The following is a 26,024-nucleotide window of genomic DNA, read 5'->3' as shown; positions in this document are numbered from 1 at the left end:
GACAAACATCTTTATGATGACACCCATCAGAGCTTATGCATTTAGGAGATTTCCCACACTGAGGAATGCTTCTATGGCAACTCAGTATTCTGGAAACATTATATGCCTCTATATACAGTATACTCTGGATATATGCAGTCTAAATTCTTCCACTTTTTCAGAATTTAGAACTTTTATGCTTGAAACATAGTCCAGAACCCTCTGGAATACTATTCCTGAAAATAATTCTGAAGTCATGCCTCTTATTTGCTATGATCTGTCTTCTAACAAGACAATTCACACACTAGGCCTTGGCTATGCCATGAATGTGTGTTTGTGTTATTGGGCAGAACTAATTCCAAGATGGAATGTGCACGTGCACGATCTGACATACCCTACATCTCTGAAAAGATGTGGCATGAGATTAGTCATGGATGAGATTTGAGCAATCTTCCTCTATTGTCTTGGATTATGGACGTTTCTGTAAAACACCTTTATCCTTTCCAAAATTCTAAGTGCTCTGCTCTTTTCTCTGAACTCATTTTGGGGCTAGAGATGAATATTTGTTTGCAAACACCCAAGTGGGAGATTGGCAGTGCTGTGCTGTCTCAGCAATGACCAGGCTTCCTTTGCCGTAGCAAGTTTTTCAATTGTGCTGTTTTCAGAAGTCACCAAGCAGGGATGTGTGATTGCAATGCTTTATTCCCATGGATTTACCATGTTCTCTTTCTTCCACAGCATGGATCTGCACGGTTATTTCGCTCTTCTAACAAAGGCTTCCAAGGTCCAACAAACTCAAGCCACGGTACCTCAGTCACAAACAAACAACACCAAGGCAGCAAATCACACCATCAGTTTTTCCACGGCAAAAAGAGGAAACACAAGAGGGATGCAGCCCTGTCAGACCTTTGTAGATAGTTGCCTACCTTATGACTGTTCTTCTGTGTGCAATGATCTCATGCTACAGGATAGTTTGATAGTGACTCCTTGGATCTCTTCTGGAGCTTCAGACTGTTCAGACATAGATTAGCAACTGCATTTTTTTTTCCCAGCTCGCCACGGAACGGAACATGAAGATTGATCACTGCAAAAAAAAAAAAAAAAAAAAAAAAAAAAAGGAAAAAAAAAAAGAAAAAAATGGAAAAAAAAGTAAAAAATAATTTTTTAAAAAGAGGAAAAAGGCTGCTCATTTGATAAGTCATATGCTACAACAGGGTCATTTAGGATATAAAAGCTTGAATGTAAAATAAATGTATTTCCCATCAGCTCATGCTGACCTGTAGAGATAGTACTCAGTGTGTCTAGGGGGTGGTAACAAACAAATAAAACACAAAAAAATAGGAAAAAAAAGGCAAAAAATTGTATTTTGAGGGAAACCCAGCCTTTAAAGGTGAAAGTAATTTGTGCATGATTTTTTAATTATTTTTGCATATACTTACCATTTTATTGTGTATATATAGATGACCATATAGGAAAACTGACATTTGTAATAGTGGATTTGTTAATACTTTTTACATAACATTACTGTTTAAATTGTAAACATAAATTTTTCTCAGGATTAGTTTGGAAAATAATCTGAATTGTCATCTTAACATCCATATAAAGAGACATTACTAGTTATATTGCTCAGAATTTCTTTTCTTGGCATTTGGAAGATCTAATAGAACTTTTGATCTGCAAAAGCTGTTCCTCTGAAAGAAAGGTTTATGGTGGCAAATGAAGATTTTCATTTGTATAAAGTGTACATGTACTTTGTGTAGACACTGAGCTTGTCATCTCTGAGAAGTAACCTTCACCTTGTTTTCTAGAGTGCCATCATTTCAGGCAATGGGGTTTTATAGTTGCATCCTTCTCTTCCTCCCCTTAGTGGTCTCTCCTCGACACTTCCTTCTTTTTTTTAAAGAAACAACATAAGGCCACTCGGGGTTTTTTTGTTTGATTGATGGTGGTGATTGTTTTCTTTTTTTTGGTTTTAAAAAACAAAACAACGAAACTCAGTTTGTTACAGACGTTTGCATTCCTGGGCTGCTTTAATCCCATGCCTCCTTGTTTGTGCCTTTCCTCCCCCTTCCAGGTCTGGGTTTTTTTGTCTTTTATATTTTTGCTAACTCCTGTAGGAGGATGATAACTGTTGAAGCTTTAAGTAAATTTTACAATTAAAGTATTTTTTTCTCACTCCCCTCTTAGGCATTTTTATATTTACACTTAATTACTAAAAACAAAACAATTTCAAATAGTGAAATATACTTTGTATTGCCTTAACGACCCAAACCTTTCATATCTCATAATATTTCTTCATTGACCTAGTTCTCATTTCATTGAAACTCCACATGTGTGTGGTTCAGTCACATCACAAGTCTAGGTTGCAGTACCTTTGATGCCATGAATGCGAATGAAATGTAAAATTGCACTCACAGGCATAGTTTGGAACAGGAGTTGGGACACTTCAGTGGTAGAGAGTTAAGTGGCATTTACTTTCACATATTTCTGTAAAAGAGGAAAGTCTGTACTTGGCGTATGTGGCTGTATTAAATGCAGCAGTTCTGAGATGATGCTTTTATAAAAAGTACTGTTAGCTTTGAGAAACTTTTTATATGCATTTACAGAATACTACAGACCAACCTGACCTTCATGGGCGCTAATGAGTGCAATGATTTTTAAAGTAAAATGAGACCAGAACTGATGTCATCACTTAAATTAATAAACATTTTCAATGTGTTAAAGTGTTTTACTTCAAAAAGGAAAATATATATTCCAAAAATACAGAAAGTCATAACATGTACTCCAACACTAAGCTTAAGTGATGTTAATTTGACAATTTTTTTTAATTTTTAGAGTCATATTTTAATTTGATCAGATAATTTTATCAAGATGTTCAGCTTTTCTTCATAGAAACTAGTAAAAGTTGTACCACATTATGCATAATCACTATTTATTTTGTTTTAGATTATTGTGAATGTGTAGACTTATGTTCACCGCTTAGGGAACAATTATTTATAAATTATATTAATCCAGTATTGTTAGCTGCTATTAGCAAAACTGTTCCAAAACTTAATACTTGCAAAGATCTGTATCGCATTTACCACACTGAAGTGTTTTTAAAAGAATCACCCTCATTGTTGAAAGCAAGTGTACTCCTAGGGTGCAGATATTAGTGTTCCAATAAGCATGTGATAATTTTAAGGTGGTGGTAGCGGGAAGATAATCTTGATTCCATTGGGAATCTTAGGTTTGCCTCAATTTATGGTTTTCATAAATTTAATGGAAAATAGCTTTTCCTGGACTGCTCAAGTTTCTTTTTGGTAAACAGTATCTTTCTAAAAGAAAAAAAAAAAAAGAAAAAAAAAGAAAAAAAAAAAGCATGAAGGAAAAATTGAGGTATTTTACATTGCCTCAAATGACCAGCATTGTATTCATAAAATACTGTATATCTTGCAAAACTTTATTTAAACGGAACAGTTGAACTGTTCGTTTTTCAATCTGAAGTAAAATACTTTCAAGACCTTTTAGTTTGCCTGCTCATTTGTCTTGTACATTTCATCTCTGTATTTGACTCAAGTCTAATTCCTTTTTGAGTTTCAATACTTTTGTGAAGATTTTGTGAATATATGAAAAAAATAAATGTTTAATCTAACTACTGCAGTTTATCAGCATTCTTGACACCCTGTCTTCCCCTTCACAGCACTCAAGAGTTACTCAAGTAACATTTTTCGTACTGTCGGGGTCCTTCCGCAGTTGAGTCCTGGGCCCTCTGCTTGGAGTTTGGAAGCTGATTTTGTTCAGGTGGCCCTGGTCTGCTGTTTTTGCTTTCAAGAGAGCTGGAGCAGAGTCTGTAAGCCCAAGAATAAATGGAAGAATATACACGTATAAAGGTTTCTTTATGTATGGTTTTTGTCTAATTTTCATCCTCGAATACATAGGAAACTTGTGGAAGGATCCGTTGTCTTCTGAACTTGGCTTTGGGGTGGTGTTGCAGTAGCAGGGGGTTTGTGTAGAACTATGCGAGAGTTAATTGGATTTGCTTCCAGCTAAAATCCATGTTCAGCAGTTCCTGAAGTGTGGCTGATGTTACTGAAGTGTGTTCTTGTTGATGTCTTCCCTTGGGAGATGTGCACATACTACAAGTTCTGGTAGTCTTTCTTCCCTCTGACCATTGGAAATACATAAATAACCTGAAATGTTTATGTATCTTCCTGTTCGGCATAAAATTGATTTGCTGAGAATCTTAATTGAAAAGAAAATTGATCAAATGGTGTTTATAGTTAAAGATCTGTGTATTTGTTAATTGTCAGTCATTCTCCCTTGTGGCAGAAAAGAAGCTGAATTGTAAGTAAATCTTCCTTCTGAGACATGACTTGATTCTGTTTCCTCAGAATTTACAGCTCAGGTTTTTAAATACTGAAAACCAAGCTTGTTATCTTTAGAAAATAATAGTAGTCCAGTGGCGGGTGGCAACTTTTTTAATGTACTTTCAAAAGGGACTTTTTCCATTTTATATCTGGAGTCATCATGAGTGTATCCTAAATATAATGTGAGCAGCTGGTTAGAAAATGGTGTCCAACTTTATTTCTTAAAGAGTAAAAGCTATAGGAGATAAAGTGTGTAATTACTCGAGAAGGGAGTATATTTACCTATTTAGAGACTGTAGCAAAAAATAAATTCAGTTATTCCAGCTACTGTTAAAGGGCAAAAAGTGATTATTCTGCTGATTCCTAGAACTTGATTCTTCTGCTTAACAATGCAAAATAATACTCTAATAATCAAGTTTAGTGTGTCTTAAAACTTCATCTTGAAAGGGCAGGTTTTGAGAGCTTTATATTCTACTTAATTTGTAGTGTTTTGTGTTCACAAGTTTTCCTCAAAAATGTTTTCTGAGTGCAGTGACCTAAGTGTAAGTGTGTCTTGACTCTACTTCCAGGAGCCATTTACTGGCAGTTCTGACAGATACATTATTCATGATTTCATCTACAAGTTGAAAACAGCTTTGCTGTTCTCGTGATGCTTAATTTCATCATGGCTGTAGATTGTCCTCTGCCAAAGTACTCTTAGGCTCTTCCCCGTAGTAATTTGCTCTGAGCCTAATGAACTAACCTTCAAAGTTGATTGTTAGGATGTTTGAGATGATCCCAGGGAAAGAAATATCCAACACCAAGAATCCTTTGCAAGTTACTCAATGTCCTGAGTAACACGGGAATTAAAATTGGAATGGCTTTGTAGAGTCTTTACAAGCTCAAACTTTCTATCAAATATCTGCTTGAAAAGAAAATAGAAAGGAAAGCGCCAGGAAGTGTCTGTTACTTGGACATGGTAATGCTAGATAATATACATTTCAGATTACTCTAAAATTTAGATCAGTTATTTTTAAAAAGCTTTGATTTTAATTGTATATTTAGTGGTTGGCCCACCATGATCATTTTATCAATCTGTGGACTCAAAAAACTCCAAAAAGGAGAAGTGTGGTGCTTTTGTTGGGCACCTTGGCCATGCTGTTCCATGGGCCTTTCTTTTGGCAATAGCCAGCTCAGAGATGGCCTGTTCCCATTTGCTCCTCCCCTGTAGCAGGGCAGGACATGGATGAAACCAGGCAGGAATAAGAATGTGAAATTTATTTTGCTGTAAGTTAATTACTGAAAACTGATGGGATTCTGAAAATCATTTAGGTACACACAGAAGTAGGGGAAGATGAAAAATCTTACCCTCTGCATAAAAGCCATTTGGAGGAATGGCATCTTTCTGCTTCCAAGATGCATGAAAGGGAGGTGCTGTGGGGCTTCTGGTGGCTCCCCCTGCTCAGGCATTACGATGTGGGATACGAATGACCTCAGCAATGAATCTCTTGAAGGTGTCTCTGCCCTGCAGCAGGTCTAAATAGCTTTTCACATTTGAAACTTGCTGCATTGAGTTTCCTAATCCTTTTTCAACTGAGCCCACCCTTTGTTTTTTTGGTGCTAAATGTGACATTTATCAAATCCTGTCCAACAGGTTATAGTGAAGCACAAAGGGGATGCAGATCATTAGTGCTTTAAGAAGGGAATTTCCTGCTACTACAGCAGCTCTTTAAAGGAAAATAGACCCAAACCCCCATTGATTAAGCAGGCTGAAGTAGGAATGTGTCCCCCTGCCCTCACATATCCACATTTGAAGCTAGTTTCTGTGTAAATTATTCGACAATCTAATGTTGGGATGTGAGGCTGGTTTTTTTAGTCCTTCTATATAATGAAGTCCTACTTTCCCATAGTGCAAAACTCTGCTAGAAAAAAATACTTGACTCTGTGCAAGAGCTGGCTCGTAAAGAATGCATTTCTGTGGTGAGAAATCTGAGGAACCATGAGTGCAGATTTGGTGAGTGGTTTGCCTGTTTAAATAAATAAAATGCTCTTGTGTGGGTATATAAAATGACTTTTGCGTCTGTATGAAGCAATGTTTGACTCTTGAGCTTAAAGATCATTAAGCAATCAAATGCTTCTGAATAGGTATTAGTGAAACTAATCTGTGCTCTCGGCTGCATTTTCCCAGGTCTAAAGTTCAGTTGTTGTGCTAGATTTGATGACAGTGAAATCTGAAAATAATCCTGGTTCAAATTGCTCGTTTATGCTGCCTGGCAATGTAACACAAAAATATCTGTTCTGAACTTAAAGCTCCCATCTTAAAAAAACAAAACCAAAATCCTCAAACAAATCCATCTTGCTGGTCTGTACACAACAGATTATTGCAGGAGTGTGAAGAAATATTTTTCTTACAAAAAGACATGATGTGGTTTAGGTTAAATGTGCATTAATTGTTACTGTTTTAATTTCTCTCCTCCTGTGACCTATTTCCAAACAGGACTGTTGTTCATTCTTACAGTAAGTAGGAGACTGATTAAGGCTGGGTTGAGTTTTTTCCCTCTTCACCATAGTGGATCTTGAATCAAGCTCCTTTGTGGTTGCCTGGTAATCAGTATGAAAAGACATTCTCAGTCAGAAAAATCAATCGCTAACCCAACAGCAGGTAGAAATCTTTCATATTGTCTTCATGATTGCTTTTCCTTTTCAAAATTTTTCACAGTGAACAGGAGGAATAACTTATAAAATAATGTACTTATTTCTATAAGATCCTTTTCATCCCAAAGTCTCTTACTAAACCGATGTTATGATATCAACTTTTATCCATCAAGATATCATCATATAGCACAATTGCTGAAAATTTCAGGTATGTCTGACCTGCAGTGTGTGCCACCTACTGAACCACTTCTGTGCAGTGTCTAAGCCACCAATTCCAACTACAAAAGGTAGTTTGAAGGCTCCTGCTTTATAATGTTGTTTGCATGCAGACAGTAGCACCTTCAGGTAGAGGTAACTACCCACAGAATCCCACTAATCTAAGGGTAGAGCTGAGAAAACTGAATTTTGTTGCAAAGTAATATTGGCACAATGTTAGTAGGGTGAAAAGCCAAGGTGGTAAGAGCAATCCTGGCTCCAAGAAAAGGCTACCCTGGTCTCTTTCTGTTGTGCACAGGGGCAGCTTTGGCTCAGCCGGAGACCACACTGCCCTGGACCTGCTCTCCCTACACCAAGTGCTTTTAACACTTTGGCACTTGACTTTTAAGTCAGCACTTCTGAACTCTTCAGAACAAAGTCACATGATGGTCTGTCAGAAGCAGAACAAACTTCTTGGAGAGTACAGGCAAATACAGTCGTTGGGAATCTGGAAGCTGAGGCATTAAGTGGAAAAGAAGGAATCCAATCTTTGCAGTTACACTGAGCACTGGTCTGGTAACTTTACCTTGCATGGACAGTCTGATTTTTAAAGGAACAAACCAAAACAACACCTAAATCTTCAAGTGCATTACTGCACTTTATTTCTATTGAATAAAGTGATATTTTAGGTTACCATTTTAGAGGAGTATCTTTGAAGTAAAAGCAATAGAAAACAATAACAAGTCATGAAATAATGCAGTTCTATAGTTTCTGTATTATGTATTTATTTTTCTAATTCTCACAGTTAGACATAAAAAACTGTCCACAAAAAACCAGTAGTTGTGAACTGTAATTACTATATTGGTACATTTGTGAGAGTCTTAATGTTCTGGAGCTGCTTAGTGAGGGAAAACTATAATAAACAATTGTGATGAGCTGCTGAAACACTAAAAGGACATAAATTAGAACTGATGTTTGTTTCTCGGACGTCATTATTGGAAAGTTATTTATTTTCATTTCTTCTTTAGCATCTTCATCGGTGTCTCAGTTTTTACAGGCTTTTCCTACCTTTGTGCCTCATCTGGCCTGCGTAGCACATCACAGCTGTCCTGTATCCCAAACTGGCTGCTGGCCTTCCTTGAGATTAAGTTTTATGATCTGGATGGATCATTTTTAAAGACAGAGAGTATCCATTTTGGATACAGTCCTGTTAGAAGCTAGCCAGGTTTCTTCCCAGTTCAGTAGTCTATTCACATGGAAAAATTTTATTGTAATGCCAGCACAACTGACTATGATGTGGACATGCTAAAGCACCAGACAATCCTTACCTCATGAAATTAATCACTGCCCAGATGATTTCAGTTAATAACGTGTTGTACTGAAAAGAAGTGTAGTGACGATGAGTATGAGTATAATTTTAATGTTACTATATCAATAAATTCTAAGATTTTATTGCAAAGGAGAGAAACCTTTGCTGTTGCAAATTTTAGGTTACTCTTTTGCCTTACTCTAAGAATTGTGACAGCCTGGTTTTGTTTAATTTAAAGGGAGTTCTTCCACTGATGTCAGTGACAGCAGGCAGGACTCTGTGATTTCAGTATAGTAAGAAACTAAAGTATTTTCCACCATAGTCCCTCTCAGCTTTGGCACAGTTATTATATTGTTTTCTTTGAAAATACCAACTACTTGGAAGAAAACACACTCCATTTCTCAGCATAAAGGAAAATAAAGGGAGGGTTATGTTTTTACTTTGTATTCTCTCTTTTATAATCTCCATTGTGGTCTAAATAAACTAATCTTCAAGGAATAAGTTACTTTCGTTAGCTCAGTGAGATAACATGAAAGGCTACATCCTCAGGTAACAGAAATAATTTTTACTTCATTGGTTTCACTATATTAGGGCTACATTGATTTAATCAGATGAAGTTTGTCCACACACTTTAAAAATTGATTTGTAACAGGATTGGGGTAGTTTTTGGCTTGGTTTTCTTTTAGTAAATCCATATTTCCTAGTAGGTTCTTTTAGAACTTTGTGTTCTAGAATTGTATTCCAATTTATGTAAGAGCATTTTCTCCTAGTAATATACACGGTCCATTTGTTCCTTAGTGATTTTCTCAAAGTATTCTTCTTTTCTTTCCAGTATACCCTCCTAGCCACTAATGCAGAGATACTGAAAGTGCAAATTGAAAACAGTTAGCTAAATAGTTTCATCATTTACTGTGAACATAAAACGATCTGTTCTTTTCTGTGTTCTTTCAATCAATAACATCTTCCATTTTTTGACAAACTCCACCTGCAGCGTTAGGGCACCTAATAGGGAAATGGTCTTCCTTTCTTTTTTTTTCCTTTCTTGTGTAACTTACCAATTAATAAAAAGAGTGACTCTTCAATAAAGACCATCTAACAGTTTTCTAGGAAGCCACAGACCAGATTTTCTGTCATTGTTGAGAGTAATTAAATTTCCAGAAGAAAATGTTCCATTTTAGTACAGGTCAACTTGAGTATACAGAAAGATTTAAAACCCAGTCTGATCTATAACCCTTGGTTCAGTACAAATCACACCTGCAAGTACAAGTAAAAAGGTTTAAGCAATTAACCAGGCACTGATTTTCCAAGGAATAATGCGTTTTCTTGTTCTGGAGATAGAGTCTTAAGCATGAACAGGAGAGGAGATGCAGGCGTTTTTTTGGTTGTTAATCCAAGAAGTCAAACAAAACCTCCTAGCCCAGGCACTGGAGCTGCAGGTGGTGGGACTTGTATTCCTAAGTCCTTCAGTTCCTCTAGGAAACACTGCATAAGCTCCTCAGTCACGCACTTTTTTGCATTGTTGGTACCTTCCCTAATTATTGTTTCCCAGTGCTGTGAGCTTCAAGTTTTCTTTGGAGAAATTACTGTTGTCCCACTGACTTGAATGAAATCTGGAATGCTAGAAAACATGATTGTCTTTCCAAGTCAGCCAAGAGTCTTTGACAACTTTAAAGCAAATAACAAATAGGATGAGAGACCTGAATAGCTTTTCATGTCCTTAAAGAAACATGTATGACATCTATTGCTCTGTTTACAGAAAGCAGCAAATTATTCCCCAAAGTTTGTTCAATTGATCCAGGAGCCAAAAATGCAAACCATGTAACAGCAGTGAAACTCTGCCTTCTCTTTAGCCAGGCTGATGCAGTGAGGTGCTCCTGTGTTAAGCAGCATAAACCTAATGGTCTTCAGCAATTGATTCTAATATTGCCCTGTAAATGAGGGTGACAGCAATGTAGCAGCTCAAAATAATGTCTTACTATATCCTTCCTAAGCATGTCGTGCCTAGGACGTTGGGATTGTTCTATTATTAGATATCTCTACAGGAAATAGCAAATAATTTACTCAAGTTGTTTGTCTCGTTCTCTAAATTGATCAGTGGCCAAAGAGAGTGGAGTGTGTGCAGATGCACATTGGTAAATAGATGCTAAATCTTATCCAAAACAAACAAGCAAACAATGTTCTAATAAATATTTCCTACAGCAGAGTTCATTAAAAACAACATTTTATTTCTGGCTTTCTGAATCAGAATGATGAAACTAGTGAAGAAAAGCAGAAATTAAGGTTGTCAGGGTCACTTTCTGGGTATTTGAGGAACTACAAAAAGGCAGTATGGTGAAGCACGCTACCCTACATGCTGTGGTGTTGCAGGACATCAAAGGAATATTTAAAAGGAATGAACATATTAAAAGTCTACCTGCTAATTTTACAAGTCCAACTTAACATATTGTGCTACTTTATATAATGCCTAACCCACAAACCGTCTGCTCTATATTAATTTTCAAATTTTTCCTAAAGGTTTAATGAATATTTTCTGAGGTTATATTTCTGATTTGCTTTTGTCACATGTTTATTTGGTCAGCAACCATCCTCTGAGTCCTAACTGACTCATTTATGGGAGCCACTGAAAATCTGAATGTTGAAACATTTTGCAAACAAAATTATTTAGAACCAAATGCTGCCATCCCCTTTACTGCTATGAATAGTACAAGCATGCACAAACTGAAGGCAGGTTCAACCCACGGTGACTTATTAAGAGAAAAATGTAAACCCCTCACATGAGAACCATACTTGAAGTTTACTATGTTTTTCTATCTCTGCTTCTTTTAAAAATAGTGATCTTTCTCTGTTTCATAATGATTCATGGCCCTGGGTACTGTGGCAATTTCCACTGAAGCATACATCTGAATTGTACAAAACAGACTCCTGTAATGCTCTATAACTTACTTTGCAACTACATTTGTTTTAACCATCCTATCTACAAACACTTTAAACAAAAACCTAAAAATTTTATTTTATTAGATTTTTATCAGCAAATATGTTGCATTTTAACCAAATCTCTAAAACTATTTATGGTACAGTTATCCAGTTCAATCTTGAGAAAGATTTAGATTTCTGTGTTTAATACTCTGACTTTATACACTCAAGATGTACATATAATTTTAGAGCTGTTGGATATTTTTCTAAGCAAGAGCTTGAAAACAATAATGATTGCTTGTCTGTGAAGAACACTTTCACAGAAACAAATACAACCCTAGGAATTCCTGTATTCAAATCTGGACATTTCAGATGGACCTCCAATGAAGGGCTACATTTCCACAGTATCCCACATTTGCAGCTACCACGTGTGCATAGGAAATCTATTTTAGATCAATTTACAGGGGCAAAAATTCACTAAAAGCACAGGTGAGATACTGTCACTCTTCTCACACAGGACAGATCCTTGTGCTTGGGTGGTGGCGTTGAGCAGGCTCCCAGCAGTGCCAGGTGCTCTCCAGTAAGGGGTGGTAGCATCTGCTTGTGAGAACCAGCCCTGCCTGTGCTTCAGCTGCCAGCGCTGAGAGAAACATTAGCTGCAGAAAAAAGAATGGGGGAAGTCTGTATGTAACATATGCAGGAGGCAGGGAACTGGATATTAATTTCCATAATTTGTTTTTTTTTTTTTTTTTTTTTTTTTTTTTTTTTTTCCTTTTATATCCTTTTTTTTAAGGCTAAAAATATGTTACAGTAATTGCTGATAGTTTAAGAGTAATCTGCACAACAGTGTACATAAAGCACTTGGAATGCTTTGGAGCTGCTGCCATTAAAAAACCCCTACAATGTCAGTCGTGTTGAATCATGCAGGAATTTTGGATCTTACTCTGGGATAGCAAATATTTTTTGTGGGTATACAGAAATGATGTTAAGCAATCGGTGTACTCGGAAGGTCCACAAAATTTTGATGAAGTGATAAATTGAGTCCATCTGTTCTGAAACTACTCCATTTATGATCTCAGCAGAACAATGTATTTTCCATTTCCTGCAGTTTTTAAATCTTGCTATCTAATCCAACTTCCAGTGAAGACAGTTCTTTTTAACAATCATTTTACTGGAAGATCCTTCTCCTCTCCCCTAAGAAATGGTCTGAATAGCCTGTGCACTGCTTCCATCTGAATGTACCTATAATTTCCAATGCTTTTGGACACTACATCCAAAACAGGAATGGGAAGACCAAGGTATGATTAGGTACCATGCTCAAGACTGCACATGAAAGTATTGCAGGACAGGGCTCAGAGGAGCAGAGTCCAGTTCACTTGCTGCACAGTCCTGTGCCTCAGGTACGTAACCACTTCTCCAGCTGTGTGCCTTATCTACTGTCTCACATTGCTGAAGCTGGATTTAAATTCCTTTCCAAAATTCCCAGTCCTAACAGCCTGAAATCATCCTAATGGCTGGGCAGTCGCAGACAGCACAGCCTTTCCTATTTTCCCGCTAATACTGGAACAGGAGCTTGGAGAGTCACATAAAGCTGTCGTGCCTGTGGTGTGTGCACTGAGCTGCTGCTCCCTCTGAGAGTCAATTCAAGCACATCACTTGGGCCTACTGAGAGTGGGAAGCACCAGCTGGCTGGCAGGACACAAATACAAATTGTATTTAGTTACTAAGGCATTATTGCAGTAATGGGACATCTATGGATGACTAACACGTGGTTGTAGCTGCATGTAGCTGGGCACACGCCTGCCTGCCATGGGCTGTGTGCGGTTGCCAGTGACTAACAGCTCACCAGATAAGCTTAATCCAAAAATCCATGGAAATCAGCATTTCTTTCTGTTGCCTCCAGTGAGCTTTGCATCAGACTTGACGTGTGGTAGAGCCAGGCTGGGTCTGAATTAGTGGCCATATGCTCAAGGCTTGATGCTCTGAGGAATCACTGCCAGCCTAGCGAAACTCCCACAGAACAGTCTCGGGGACTCAGGCCAATGGAGCGATGGGACCCCGGTGCCCTGGGGTGGCTGCAGCGATGGTCAGGTCCCTCAGGTACAGCTGGTCAGGTCCCTTGTCCCCGGGTGCAGCCTGGCTGTGACGAGGTTGGGAGTCCTGCCAGAACCACCACAGTAGTGGCCAGAAGTAAAAAGGCTGGCTGTAAACTCTTGTATTTTTCAGAGTCCTGGGCAGAAGTTTGTTTCCACCGCTGTACAGTGTGAACGCTGGTGGGGGGACACACGGAACCCCCGAGCTGTGCGGGACGGGGTGCTGCAGACCCGGGGCGGGGCAGAGCTGAGGGGGAGCCCCTCGGGCCTCACCCCGGAGCCGCCGGCGGCGCTCCCCGCGCCGGAGGAGAGGCAGAGGCAGGAGGGGCGATGCCGCCGCGGTCCCGCCCTCGCCGCGCCGGGGAGGCTCCGCGGGCCCCAGAGACACCTCGGGCGGCGGCAGGAGGAGGAGGAGGAGCAGGAGGAGCAGCAGCAGAAGAGCCCGGTCCCAGCCCCAGCAGGAGCTGAAGCCCTGCCCCGCTGCCTGCTGCTGTTCCGCCGGCCGCAGGTGAGAGACCGCCCTGGGAGGGGAGATGCCCTGGGAGGGTGAGGGCTCGGGGTCGCGCTGCGCGGAGCACGACAGCAAGAGTCGAAGGCTCGATGAGTTTCCTGTATAATGGTTATTTACTACCTCGTATGACACCACTTGATACACTTGGGAACGGCGAGAAAGTGTTGGGGCCCATAAACCTATTCTCCAAGTTTATTTTGCTGAGAAAAGGCGGATTTGGTAAAGCTGCGAGGCCTGAGCACTGGTTCATGAATGGAGAAGTTTGGGGTTGTCTTTTGCACTCAAAAGCCAAAAGCTGGCTGCTTCTTACTAGAGTGTATTTTGGATCCTTTTTGGATTGCACTTTTTTAGCACAATAGGGCTTTAAACTGCTGAAGGAGGTACTTAAATACCAGAGCGTGCTTGAAATATCAGCAGAAGTTTGGTTTGTGTCTTTTTTTACTGCTGAATAGGTAAGTTATTTCTAATCTCCATGGGATGTGTTATGGCATTTTTATAACCACTGTTAATAAAGGGGTTAAAATGCTTTGAAACATATAGAACAGCATTGGATCACTATTGCTGGGATCTGATGTTTGCCAGTGGCAGATGAAGGATCAGGAACGGGGCATATCATCAGCAATGACCCACGACCATACTCAAGTCTGTTAAGCCTGAGACTTCTGTCATGAACAGTAAGGATGTGGTCAGCACAAGTGCTGAGAACTGGGCAGAGACACTTTGAAACCTTTTTGGACACGCAAAGTAAATATGCAGTGTAATGTTTGAATTTGGTTCAGCATAGAAGTCTGTTTTTCTCCTGTCAGATGTGTTCTATTTCATCTGTGTTACTGAGAGCCTGACACGCTTGGTTGTGGCCCAAGACCCTGCTGTGATAAGTGCTGTGCAAATACAAGGTGGGGAAAATCCCCACAAGTGTACCTAAAAACTTTGGATTTGATTCTGAAGTGGTTGAGATTTATTACAGGGAATAAAGCTTCTGGGCACAGCAATATGAAAATTTCTTCATAGTGGGAAATAGGATGTAAATGTACCTGCATTAGTGACCTTACTGTTTTCTGCTAAGATTCACGATGGAAGGGTTGGAGGGGGGTGGGGGTTATTTTGTTAATAGAAGAGAAGGACCTGGGAACTTCTAAAAGGAGCTCACCTCAAAAAAAAAAAAATTATATATATATATATATATGAACTTGTTTATTTTATGTCTAGAAAGAAAAAGTACTATAAAGAAATTCTGTAGCTATTATATATTTTAAAGGCTAATAAGAATAATTTCCTATACTATTTTTATGCAAGCAGCGTTCCAGGAGAGAAAGAGAAAAATTCCAGAAGGGTTTAATGTTTGTGTCTAGGTCAGAAGTAAATAAATAAATAAAGAGTGCGGAGTGGTTGTTTTATGTGTTGGAGGGGTTTCATTGTTTGTTTACGTATCCTGATCTTTCAAATGTTGATGTCCTGATCTGGACAGTTTTTTATGATCCGCTATAGGTGGAAAAAGAATGTGTTGAGGTGTGATACAGTGCACTCATGGTATATTTGTGTCTATGGTGAATTAAGTACTTCTGAAAAAAGTGTTCACTGGAGTGGGTGACATTAAAACCAGGATTTGCCAAAGTCGCCACACCTTGACAGTTTCCCCTATCCAAAAGTGTGGAACAGAAACAGAGGGGTACATGCAATACCTCTCTGAAAACGGTAAGCCAATACGGATTTCTAATGGCCATTATAGCATGTTGGTTTTGCTTCCAGAAGTCATTAGGAACAGCAATTAGGGTCATTGGGGGTTCTTGTAAAGCAGCCATTAAACTGCTTAAATTTTTTCTTAATGAAACTAATGTCAACACCATTAAGAGTAAACAAAGGAGAGACTCCATTCCCTAATGTATGTGGGTATTTATGTTCTCAGGGCTTGTGCTAAGTGAAAGAGCAGGTGCTGGTTGAGAGCTAATTAGTTTAAGGTGTAAGCCTAGAGACGATGATCACTGTTTTCTGTTAAGGTGGGTGTTTGTGTAATTGCTAGTTGCTCTTAGGTTAAAAAAAGAAAAAGAAATAAAAAAGAAAAAGACAGGATTCCATGCAATTACAATAAAATCTCTAAATTGAAATCTTAGATTTATTCTTGCGTTACACCATAGACTTGGGTTTAACGCTGCAGAATTTATCAAAATTACTTGTTCTGATTTTAACTTACTATGAAGACTTTAAAACATAGGGTGAAATACTTCACCCAGTGATTGCTCCCTCAGTCTTAGAGTTTGTGTTGAAGCTATGTTTTATCCTTCTGAAAGAGGATCCATACTACCTGTATTTGTTTCAGATTAATACAATGTAATGGTCAAACTGCACTCAGCATGTGCAAAGCTTCTGTATTCCAAGTGTCATTTGGGATTTTTCTGTATAGAAATACCTTTTCCTGTAAATCGAGGAGTGTTTTACTGTCCTAGGAAGTCAGCCTGGGAGCTGAGGTGTGTGGGTGCAGCTGGGCAGGAGTGGGATGTGCTGTGGGTGCCACGGGAGGGTCAGTGGCACTGGGGAGCCTTGGCCCCTGCGCTGCCACTCGCTGCTCTCTGCTCTTCTTTGGCTCTCTCTGACAAACAGCTGAGCTCACAAACTGCTCTAAAGACTTGGGCGCACTGCTAAACAGTTACAGGTCTTCCTGAAATCAACAAGGCTTTTCAGATGAAAGTTGGGATCTGGCTGAGCCAAAGATCTCTCTTTTCTTCCTGAATAAAACCCAGCCAATATTCAAATTTAAAGTGCCATTCGAGGAGCTAACCTGAACACTGGATAAAGAGGGAGATAATCTATTAAACTAACATCTGCAAAGTTTCAAGATGATTATTCGCTAAACTGACAGGATGTTACAGTGTGAAATAGTTTGTAAGCACTGTGCAGTTAGATCACTTCGTATTACAATAAGGAAGTGCAACTTCTTCCTCAGGCCATTACAGCGGACTTCATGAAGAGTCTGTCTTGTGTTTGCTAAAAAAGTGCATTTTATATTTTACATTTTGAGAACAGTAAAGACATCGATCTCAGATTTTCTCCTACTCTTAATTACAAAACCACATAATTTTCACCTGGAAAAGAAACGCTGTCTTAAAAAATTAGGAATTTTACAACACTCTTATCTCATAATAAAAATCATTGTCATTGTTATCTCCAGAGACTTGGAAATCACTTCAAGTAACTGTTGTTGTTTGTCTTTCACCTGTAACACCATCCTATCTTCCTGAGGCTCCTCAAGCAGGATCCAGGCTCTGTCTTGGGGTGCTGAGCAACAGGGTAATCCATATACACAGGCAAGGGGGCAAGCCATACATTGGATCTTTCCTTTGGAAGTGTTTTTCTTTGCTTAATAATAACATACGATAGCATAAATATGCTGTAGTGAAATTTCCTGCACACCATGTGTAGGTTGCTACTGCTGAATGTTACCTTTTCAGAGTTAGTAAAGTTAAGGTGTAAAAGGTGGAATGATTTTGTCTAGGTTACTCAAAGATAAACAGCAGAATTTAAGTAGAACCTGGGGCTGTTGTTCCTTTTCTAACCAAAGCATTGCTTTACCTCACTACCTTGGAATTATGACATGTGTCAAAATGTGCCCTTCAAACAGCTTTGATTTGTGTAGCCTCTTTTCAGTAGCACTCTTATAAAAAATAAACATCCTCCTCTGTAGCAGCCAAGCTGCTGGTTTGATTTTTACAGCACAGGCCCTACAGTTCAGAGGCTTCAGGTCTGTTGTGCATTAAAGAAGAAACAAAGTAAAAGCTGTCTGTCCTGTGGCAGCAGGGCTGTATAAACTGCTTTTCCTAAGAGCTTCCTTCACAGCTAATGGCCAAAACGTTCCTCTCTTAACAGCTGTTCTGTAATCCTCTTTTCAGCAATAAAAGTAGCTTCTGGTCTGTAATTAGAGAGAAGGAACCAACAGGGTGTGTTTAACTTCTGTCTCTGGGCACAAAACTGAAGTGAATAAATAATGATTCTAGTTAAAAACAGAAATAACAAAGATTACCAAGGCTGCAACTGGCGTAAGTCAGAGAGGTGACAAGTTTTTCTGAGCAGAGCTGGCTGTTTCTGGCAGCTTCTCCCTCCAGTGCCCCAGTGCTCTGTGTGTGCTTTGTTCACTGCAGTGTCTGTGTGTTTGCTCTGCTCAGGTTGCTGAGGGGCCTGCTGGCAAAGATAATTGAAGGAGGTAATTTTCAGGCTCATTCTCCAGTGTCCTGCATCGCTTAAGAGTAGTGGCAAGGCTTTGTCCCACCTTCTGTTCTGTGGGATGCAGAGACAAGTGCTGTTTGACATGCAAGTTTTCATTCAGCCCACAACGAAAGGAATGTATTTTTCTGAGGTGTTCAGCAAGAATAGCAATAAATTTTTTTTTTTTTGATAATGCTGCCTTGTAAATGGCTTGTTATAAAGCCCCAAGCATAGTCTCATAATAGAATCAATACAAAAATGCTTTAAAGGGCTTTGAATAAGTTGTCAGGTCTTGAGACTGCATGCTTTATTTCAAGGAAGGAGACAACGTAGTAAGTGTTTTATAGGTAGACAAATGTAGAAATAGTTTACCTATGACTGTATAATTTTGGGTTTAGGTTGTTACTTTTCACTCCATGGATTTTTGTTATGACTAATAATAATGAGTTAGCATTTCAATGAGTTGAATAAAATATTGCAGTAAGATGCTCTTCATTTGTACTATAGCCTGGGTTTTAGTCATTACTTAATTATTTACTTAATGTCCAGTCTGGGACATTTTCTGCCTTATTTATATAAAATATACATTCATACTGGGGGTTCTTTGAAAGAACTAGTCGATGATCAAACCACCTAGCAGTGACTAATTCTTACTTGAATACCGTTTTCCATCCAGGTAGCCAAAATGGTGAGGGAACAAGCGTTCCAATAGGATGACAGATCACACGGAAGGGCTGGGTAAAGAGTGCAGCTGGGAAGGAGCTCACAAAGGTGGATTGGGGCAGACTGAGCTCGCTGAAGTTTATTCAAACTCAACTGAAATTAATGGCAATGGGCAATAAAGCCCTGATCATTTAAATGCCAGATATTCTTAGCATCTGGCTCATGTCAACCTGAGCCCATCTGTTGCGGTATTTCAGGCAGGACCTGCTTGCTCAAACAAGCTCAGACTTAGTCAGGCTGTGGGGAAAGCCCCAGATTGGGTCAAATTGAAAGAGGATGAACTTTGTACTGGAGCTTTTCTGTGTGTCTGTCTCTTTTTCCCTGTTATTGCTACTGAGCACATGTGGGAATAAATCAAAAAAATAAGTTGTAGTAGCAGAACAGAATTTTGGTTTCAATTTTCTCATTTGAAAGGAAGTTGGGGTACCGCTATCAGAACTTTCTCATTTCCTGACACTCTTTGCCTGACCTTCTGCTCCTTCTTTTACTGGCAATTTCAGCTGTGAAGATGGCAGGCATTTCAATGCCAAGAAAACAAACATTTATATATTCATCAATACAAGTTTATGGGAATAAACTAATACAAATAACAGAAAATGTGGTAAATGTATGTAGGCATTACATTTTAATCAGGAACTTGGTTTTGAGGTTAAAATTTATATTCCTCTGGATTTAACATAACTACCAGTCACTTTTTATGCTTGTGAGCAGATTGAGTTTTGGGGGTTTTGGGCCCAATTTTTCTCTGTTATGAGATATCCACCTTTTTCATGAATTTAATGATTTTTCTTTTTTTTCCAGCAAGGTCTTGTGTATATACAGGAGGACACAGCCTCTTTTGGGAACGTCCTGGGAACTTTAAATCCCTTTCTGCTCACTTGTTATGTAACAATGACTAATGATGTTTGAATAAAAAAGGTGGGTTTTTTTCTAGAAATATATGACTTTGAGTATGAACACAGGAGTAAATGCACTGAAAGCTGTGATTTTTATGGTGCAGCTAAGCTGGCTCAAGGAGCAGCTGTCACTAAAGCCAGCAGCTCTGTTCACTTCCTGCCCCTGTGCTTCCACCACCCCCTCCGAAGTCAGCACTGGTGCTCATCTGACCTGCTGCAGAGATGATTCATGAAGCTAAATGGACAAAATGCAATTTTTTTTCATAGGATAAGCATTTTTTAAGTATGATTTTTTTCCTCTGTCGGAACAGAACAACCAGGCTAGAGGAAGTGGCCAGAATGTGTTGTTGAACTTCTACAGACGCGTGGGGACAGTTCCCTCCTTGTCAGTGGTGGCTGTACTGTAAAATTTGGCTCCTGGTTATCAAAGTAGTAAGTTACACTTCTGAAAACATGCTGGAAAAGTGATCTGGACTGTGCTTTGGTTGGAGGTATTGCCAGTTGAATTGTTATCCCAGTTTCACTATTTCTTAAGAGTGAGCTCTGTTCTGCTGTTTTACATCAGGAAATGAACGTAAAAATATTTCATTGTAGTGCTTTTTAAAAATCATCTGTATTTTTTTTTCAAGTTCCTGAGGAGTATCCTGTTTTGAATTTAGTAGTTTTTACTTTTTATTTTTAGATTGCTAATTGTAACAATTGCAAGCCCCCCACTCTCTTCTCCCTCAGGATGCTGCACTTTCAAAATAAGGCAGAAGATGCTTTGCAGCGCTACAGCAGCGGTTGATGTGTATTGTGGTTTGCTTGAGACTGTGCAGTGTTATTGCACATACACAAAATTCACAGCTGTTGAAGGTACTCAGAGCTAGGAGTTGCTCTGAAAAGTGAGAACTTGATTTGATAACAGTACAAACACCATGTTTGGCTTTCAAAGAAATAGCAAAAACCCAGTGTAGTTACTTTGTAAAAACAGTTTGATGCAGTTTTTACAGTGCCACAAAAGGCGAAATTCCACACCGGCTGTTTTATTTTCCCCAGTGAGCTGATGTGTTGAGTGCTTGCGTGTTCAGAGCTCACTTGTGGAGTTGTAGAACACGATTCAGTGACACAGGTTTTCAGTCTGAGCAGAGCTGCATGTGGGTGTTAACTGCTTCTGATCAGGTGCAGACCAATTATTTAACAATCTTGTTAGATAAAGGAGATTAAATGGCAATTAATGAATCTTATATTGGGAGAATAAAGGAGGAAGTTTTGCTTTTCAAGATTCTGGACTGATTTAGGCAAGAAATAAGAGTTGCTCTTTTCTTATATTGGCTCTGTATTCCATAACCATTTATCAAACATGTTTACACAGGGATTTTGGATGTAGTTGTAGCTAAACTGGTTTATCACAGTAGCATTAAACACTTGTTTTACATGTTGAATTAATTTCTGTCCTACTTTTATGCAGGCAGCTGTATTTGGAAATGCATTCTCCTGTACTTGTTTTAAACTGCATTGTTCATGGTTAGGCTTTTCCTGGAGTTCTTTGCTGCCAATAAAAATGTGTATATGTAAAGATACATGTACATCTATTGGCATAAATAAAGAAAACTAACTAAAGCATCATTTTTGAAGGCCACAAAATCGAAAATACTGTGCTTGTGTCTTTTTATCTTTCTGAATGGCACATTCTGTGCATCAGTACCCCAGTATCTTCATCACATTCTGTGTATCAGTATCCCCGGCATTGTTCTTTGGGCTTGTGCATTTACAAATGGCCAATTTTTTAAGAAGCACTAGCTAAAAAAAACCCCAAAACCAACCAAACTTACTACTTGCTGGTAAGTAGGAGGAGTGTTGGTTGTAGAAATCATGGGAACTCTGGGAATCAGAAAGCCATGAATCAATTGTTGCAGTTTTCGTGTGCTATAAAAATATTCTCATTAGAACCTGAAGGGTTTTCAAGAGGAGAAAAAAGTGAGATTAGGGGGAGGAGGAAGGATTTCTTTAGCTGTGCACTGCCCTCACAGAAATGGGATGGGTTGCAGGCAGAGGAGACCTAATTATATTGCATTCTTACTGCATAATGATACTATAGTGGACCTGGGAAGAACTTGCTCTGATCCAGAGTCAGGCTTGGGTTAGTGCCATCGATGGGGGGGACTCTGGAGATACCAGGAGGGAGAACGTAGTGTATGTCTTCTGGAAACCTGGTGTATTTTAGAAGCACTTCTGAAGGCAGCTGCCTAACACATTGGAAATCAAGTTGTCCAGAAATACTTTTTCTTGCTGTAACCTGGACTGTGCTGTCAGAGCAGTGGCCTGGAAGTGGGCAGGGGAAGTGTGCCAGCTCTGAGTGGGGAACAACTCCATCGCTCTTTCCAGCCTTGTGGTTGAATTTTAATAAGTTCTCTTTTTGTATGCAAGTTAGTGATGGTATCACCCTGATTTGTGCCTTCTTTGGAAGACACCAGTCAGCTATATTGGTGTCCACCCCATATGCAAGTGCTTTAAGCACCTCAGGGTTCTGGGTGCTGCCTCTCTGCACCCACTCACTCAGCCTGGACCTTAGGAACAAATGCCCTGGACATTAAAATCAGTTCTGACTCTGTCTTTTTGAAGTAAACAAACTTTTCTGGGATCCCATGTGCTAGGAACACTTAACTCTTGGAGGCATGAGATAGCTGACAGTCACAAAGACATAGAGCTAGTAGTGGGGGGAACTTTTAAAGCAGTTTTCCAGGCGATGCTAGCAATTGCTGGTCAGTGCAAAACAAACTATACAGCATGCTGTTCCCTGAATCTTCCTTCTTTGACGTGTTCTTTAGGATTTAGTCAATGCTTCCCAGGCTTCCCACGTCCCTGTTCCTGTACTTGACACCCCCAGTATGGGCTTTGCTTCGTGAGAAGGATCCAAGCAGACTTTGATTCTGGTTCCCTGTGCTGCTGTGAGAGTGCTGGCCAGTCACAGACCCTTGGGTGGTCTGTTGCATGGTTACCCTACAATTTGGTTCAGACCTGAAAAACTGGTTTTTATATGCACCTGTTCTGCTAGGGAACAGCCAGGTGGTTGTGGATGATCTTTGCTGGTGTCTTATTCAGCAGAGGAGGCTGAGTGCTGCTCCTTGCAGTGCCATCCAACCAGCCCTTCCTGTGCTCCCCTTGTCAAATGAAGGGCTCTTATGTTTAAAGAGCTTTAGGAATGTCCAGGAAAACTTCAGATACATGTAGGCTCCTGTGACAGCCATGAGGAATTTGAGATTACAGAGCAGAGCTGCTTATGATGGCAGAGTTTCCTCACCTCCCCCAGCAATGCACACAGGCTGCACAAATATCTTTTAACATAAATGTATATTCTTACATCAGGGGAGCAACATGGTAATTATGGCCACACTAGTTTTTAGACAATAACCTAGGAGGATGGCTGCACAAAATGTTGTCAGGGAGCAAGTTAAAATGCCTTTTTTATTACCTGTGTATGCTGTTATCCAACATAAGGTAAATTGTGAGACCAGTTATTCTGCTTTTCTTTACAGGAGGTTGTGAGTTTGTACATTGGCAGTTACTATGGGAAATTTTACATGCTATTATCATGTTTTAATTGATCTGCTGATAATTTGTTTGTATAACCAGGTAGGTAGTTTTCTTTGCCATGGTAGCCTTTAAAATATCTTTAAAATCTGGATAATTTGATAATTTGGACAGATCATTTGTAGCACACAAACTGTATTGTGTGCCATTTTATTGGAAGTAAAACCTGCATCAGAATGATCTCAAGATGTAGTTTTCTCTAGTTCTAACTTGCTTGGGATGATTGCTTGTATTCCCATAAACTATTCACTAATTGCTAATTCTTTTCTATATTGCTATATAGCTCACAGCATAAGGAAGATAGGCAACAGTGAGTTTTATTCACCTGCCCTTTCTCTTTTTAAAAAAGCCAAGCCTTTTTTTATAACATGGTAGTAACATGGGTTACTGCACCTTCCTTGCAGTATTGCCAAATGTAGCTTTTGGTTTTGAATTGTTTACAAAAAGAAAAAAGCCTTTCAGAACTGTATGCTGATTCCTCACTTCTCTTACGAATTTTTATCTCCTTTTGGCTGAATGTGAGTGTTTCTCTGCAGTCAAATGCTAAAAGCTTTGTTTAAAACACAATTTTGTGATTTAATCTCCACTAAAAATGTCTGCTAACATTAATATTCTGATAAAACACCAGTGCTGTGTCAGTGGTCCTAAACATTCTTATAACATCCTTCCTGTCTTAATGAAGAAGTCAGCAAACTTTTAAACAGTTTCTTTGGACCTTTAGTTTTTTACATACATTTCCCAATAACTTCAAGCATACTAGTTGAAGAACTATATGGCGAAGATTATATGCTCTGTTTCTGGAATGTGCCATTTTGGGTTTTGTATTGATGCAGTTACCTTGAGTTTGTACAGTAGCTTGTTTGTGCAAGAGACTAATTTCTGACCAGAACTAGATATACTGCGTGCTCAGAGTACTGACACAAATATCTGCTTTTATTGATGAGCTTCCTGGCTTTTCTTTTGTCTGACTCCTGCCAGAATGAGAATACTCCTTTTCTTCTTTGGGATTTCTTGACCTGCAGTCTGAGTTCCTTGATGCGTCATTCACTGAATCATCCCTGTTCCTTAGACTGACCTCCTCTTGATCCTTTCTGTGGGGTCATAAAACCAGGGCAAACTGGGACAATCACTCAAGGGCTCAGAGGAGGAGCCAAGTGCTGCTCCCTGGCTGCAAGGGGGGAGCATCCACTTGTGTCCAGTCTGTATTGGCTCTGGGGAGGTCACTCCCACACGGCCCTGTCAGAGTCCCTTGGGAAACATGGTTTTGTGCTAGCGTCCAGATTCATCTCAGCCAAAGGAGGAAACGTTAAAGGAAATTGATAAAATCTAACACCACTTAAAAGAATTGATGTGTTAGTTATTATATTTGCTGTCATGAATATATTTTTCTGCAAAACCTTAACTTTTGTTTATTCTGGTTGATTTGAGTCTTGCTTTATGTTCATAATACAGATTTATTTTCAGCTGTGATATTGATAAAGTGGACATCTAGTGTTCGTAGTACGTGTAAAATCTCTCTTATATTTGGGATGCTTGATTTGCAGCTTTGATTTTGCTTCATTTTACTTCTTTTGTCAGCCCGTCTAGGAAATCAGGATTTCATAAATCAGTGGTTTGGGTGGAGAGTTCAGTGATTGTTGGTTTCCATATTCATCACATTTAGACACTAGCTAGTGTCTAAATATAAAAATTTATCTTAATGCTTTCTTAATTTGTGCTTGACATCTGCAACTGACAGTGTACAATATGTTTCCCAATGGGACACTTTTTTCTTTTACCCCACTGATTTTCTTTGAATGTCACTGGAACTTTTGCACATTTCTTGCAAATCTGATGTCTCCCCCACACACCTTTTTTTAAACTACCTAAAGCTGGGAGCTTGTGTGAAAGACATAGAAAGCCTTTTTCTATGCTTGTCACTGAACACTTTCAGTGTCTTTTTGTAAAAATGCTGTGGAGCAATTAGAGTGTTTTGAGACCTAAGTTTTGACTGTTTGCTTATAATTAATTTCAACTTATTTTATCATCTGGGGTTTCTTTGTGCTTATATATGCTTATAGGTATATTTAGCAAATCGACAGTGATGAAATTATTGGTATAGTCCAACATATATGCGCCTGACCAGAGTAATTGCTAACAGTCATTTTAAGGAGTGGATTTTAACAAAAACACATACCAGACATTTTCACTTACATTTTATTCCTTCCCTTCCTTGTTTCTGACTTGCAGGTCTGTATGCTTAGGCTTAGCATGGTGATAAAGTAGTAGAAATGTGGGTGTAAACCAGTGTTTTATGATTTAAATAAAGGTTACAGCATTTTTATGTCTGCGTGTAATACATAGAGTACCTAAAAATGTAGATTTGCCTGTTTTATGCACAGTTAAGGTCACTGAATGGTTACGTCTGGCTTGTGACTTTCCTTACCCTGAAATATTTGGATGTTAGTTCCTGTATGAAGTGGGCTAACTCAGTGATAGATATGAACATGGGGTTTATCATATTTTGCATTATATGCTATTTCAGTAGTTTCTGCTTCATTTGTTAAAATTAATTTAAAACCAACAAAAATGAGTGAACTGTTAGTGTGTGGGGTTTGGATTTGTAAACATGTGCGGATTGTGTTACGTCAGAAACACTCTACACACGTAAAT

The 26,024-nt window shown here is 39.0% G+C and overlaps 2 protein-coding genes across 7 annotated transcripts in view; both read left to right on the top strand.

Moving 5' to 3' along the window:
- The window catches only part of TENT4B (terminal nucleotidyltransferase 4B), a 42,211-nt gene extending 38,347 nt beyond the window's left edge, over nt 1-3,864 (top strand). Inside the window, exon 12 of the mRNA XM_069026723.1 lies at nt 718-3,864. Coding sequence (XP_068882824.1) covers nt 718-897 — 180 coding nt within the window. The 3' untranslated portion in view covers nt 898-3,864. The remainder of the gene's footprint in view (nt 1-717) is intronic.
- A 9,990-nt stretch (nt 3,865-13,854) lies between these two features.
- The window catches only part of ADCY7 (adenylate cyclase 7), a 60,684-nt gene continuing 48,514 nt past the window's right edge, over nt 13,855-26,024 (top strand). For 2 of the 6 annotated variants that reach the window (XM_069026845.1, XM_069026843.1), the window contains exon 1: nt 13,855-13,980. The gene's annotated coding sequence lies outside the window, so the exon portion shown is untranslated. Of the gene's footprint in view, nt 13,981-15,960; nt 15,981-19,704; nt 19,822-19,903; nt 20,232-26,024 lie in introns of those variants that run through there. The other 4 variants (XM_069026840.1, XM_069026841.1, XM_069026842.1 and 1 more) reach the window with 4 other exon arrangements.

The sequence above is a fragment of the Aphelocoma coerulescens genome, chromosome 11 (genome assembly GCF_041296385.1).
Source record: "Aphelocoma coerulescens isolate FSJ_1873_10779 chromosome 11, UR_Acoe_1.0, whole genome shotgun sequence".
Classification (NCBI taxonomy): domain Eukaryota; kingdom Metazoa; phylum Chordata; class Aves; order Passeriformes; family Corvidae; genus Aphelocoma; species Aphelocoma coerulescens.
Note: the sequence above shows the minus strand (reverse complement) of the source record. Positions and strands in the feature narration are given on the sequence as shown.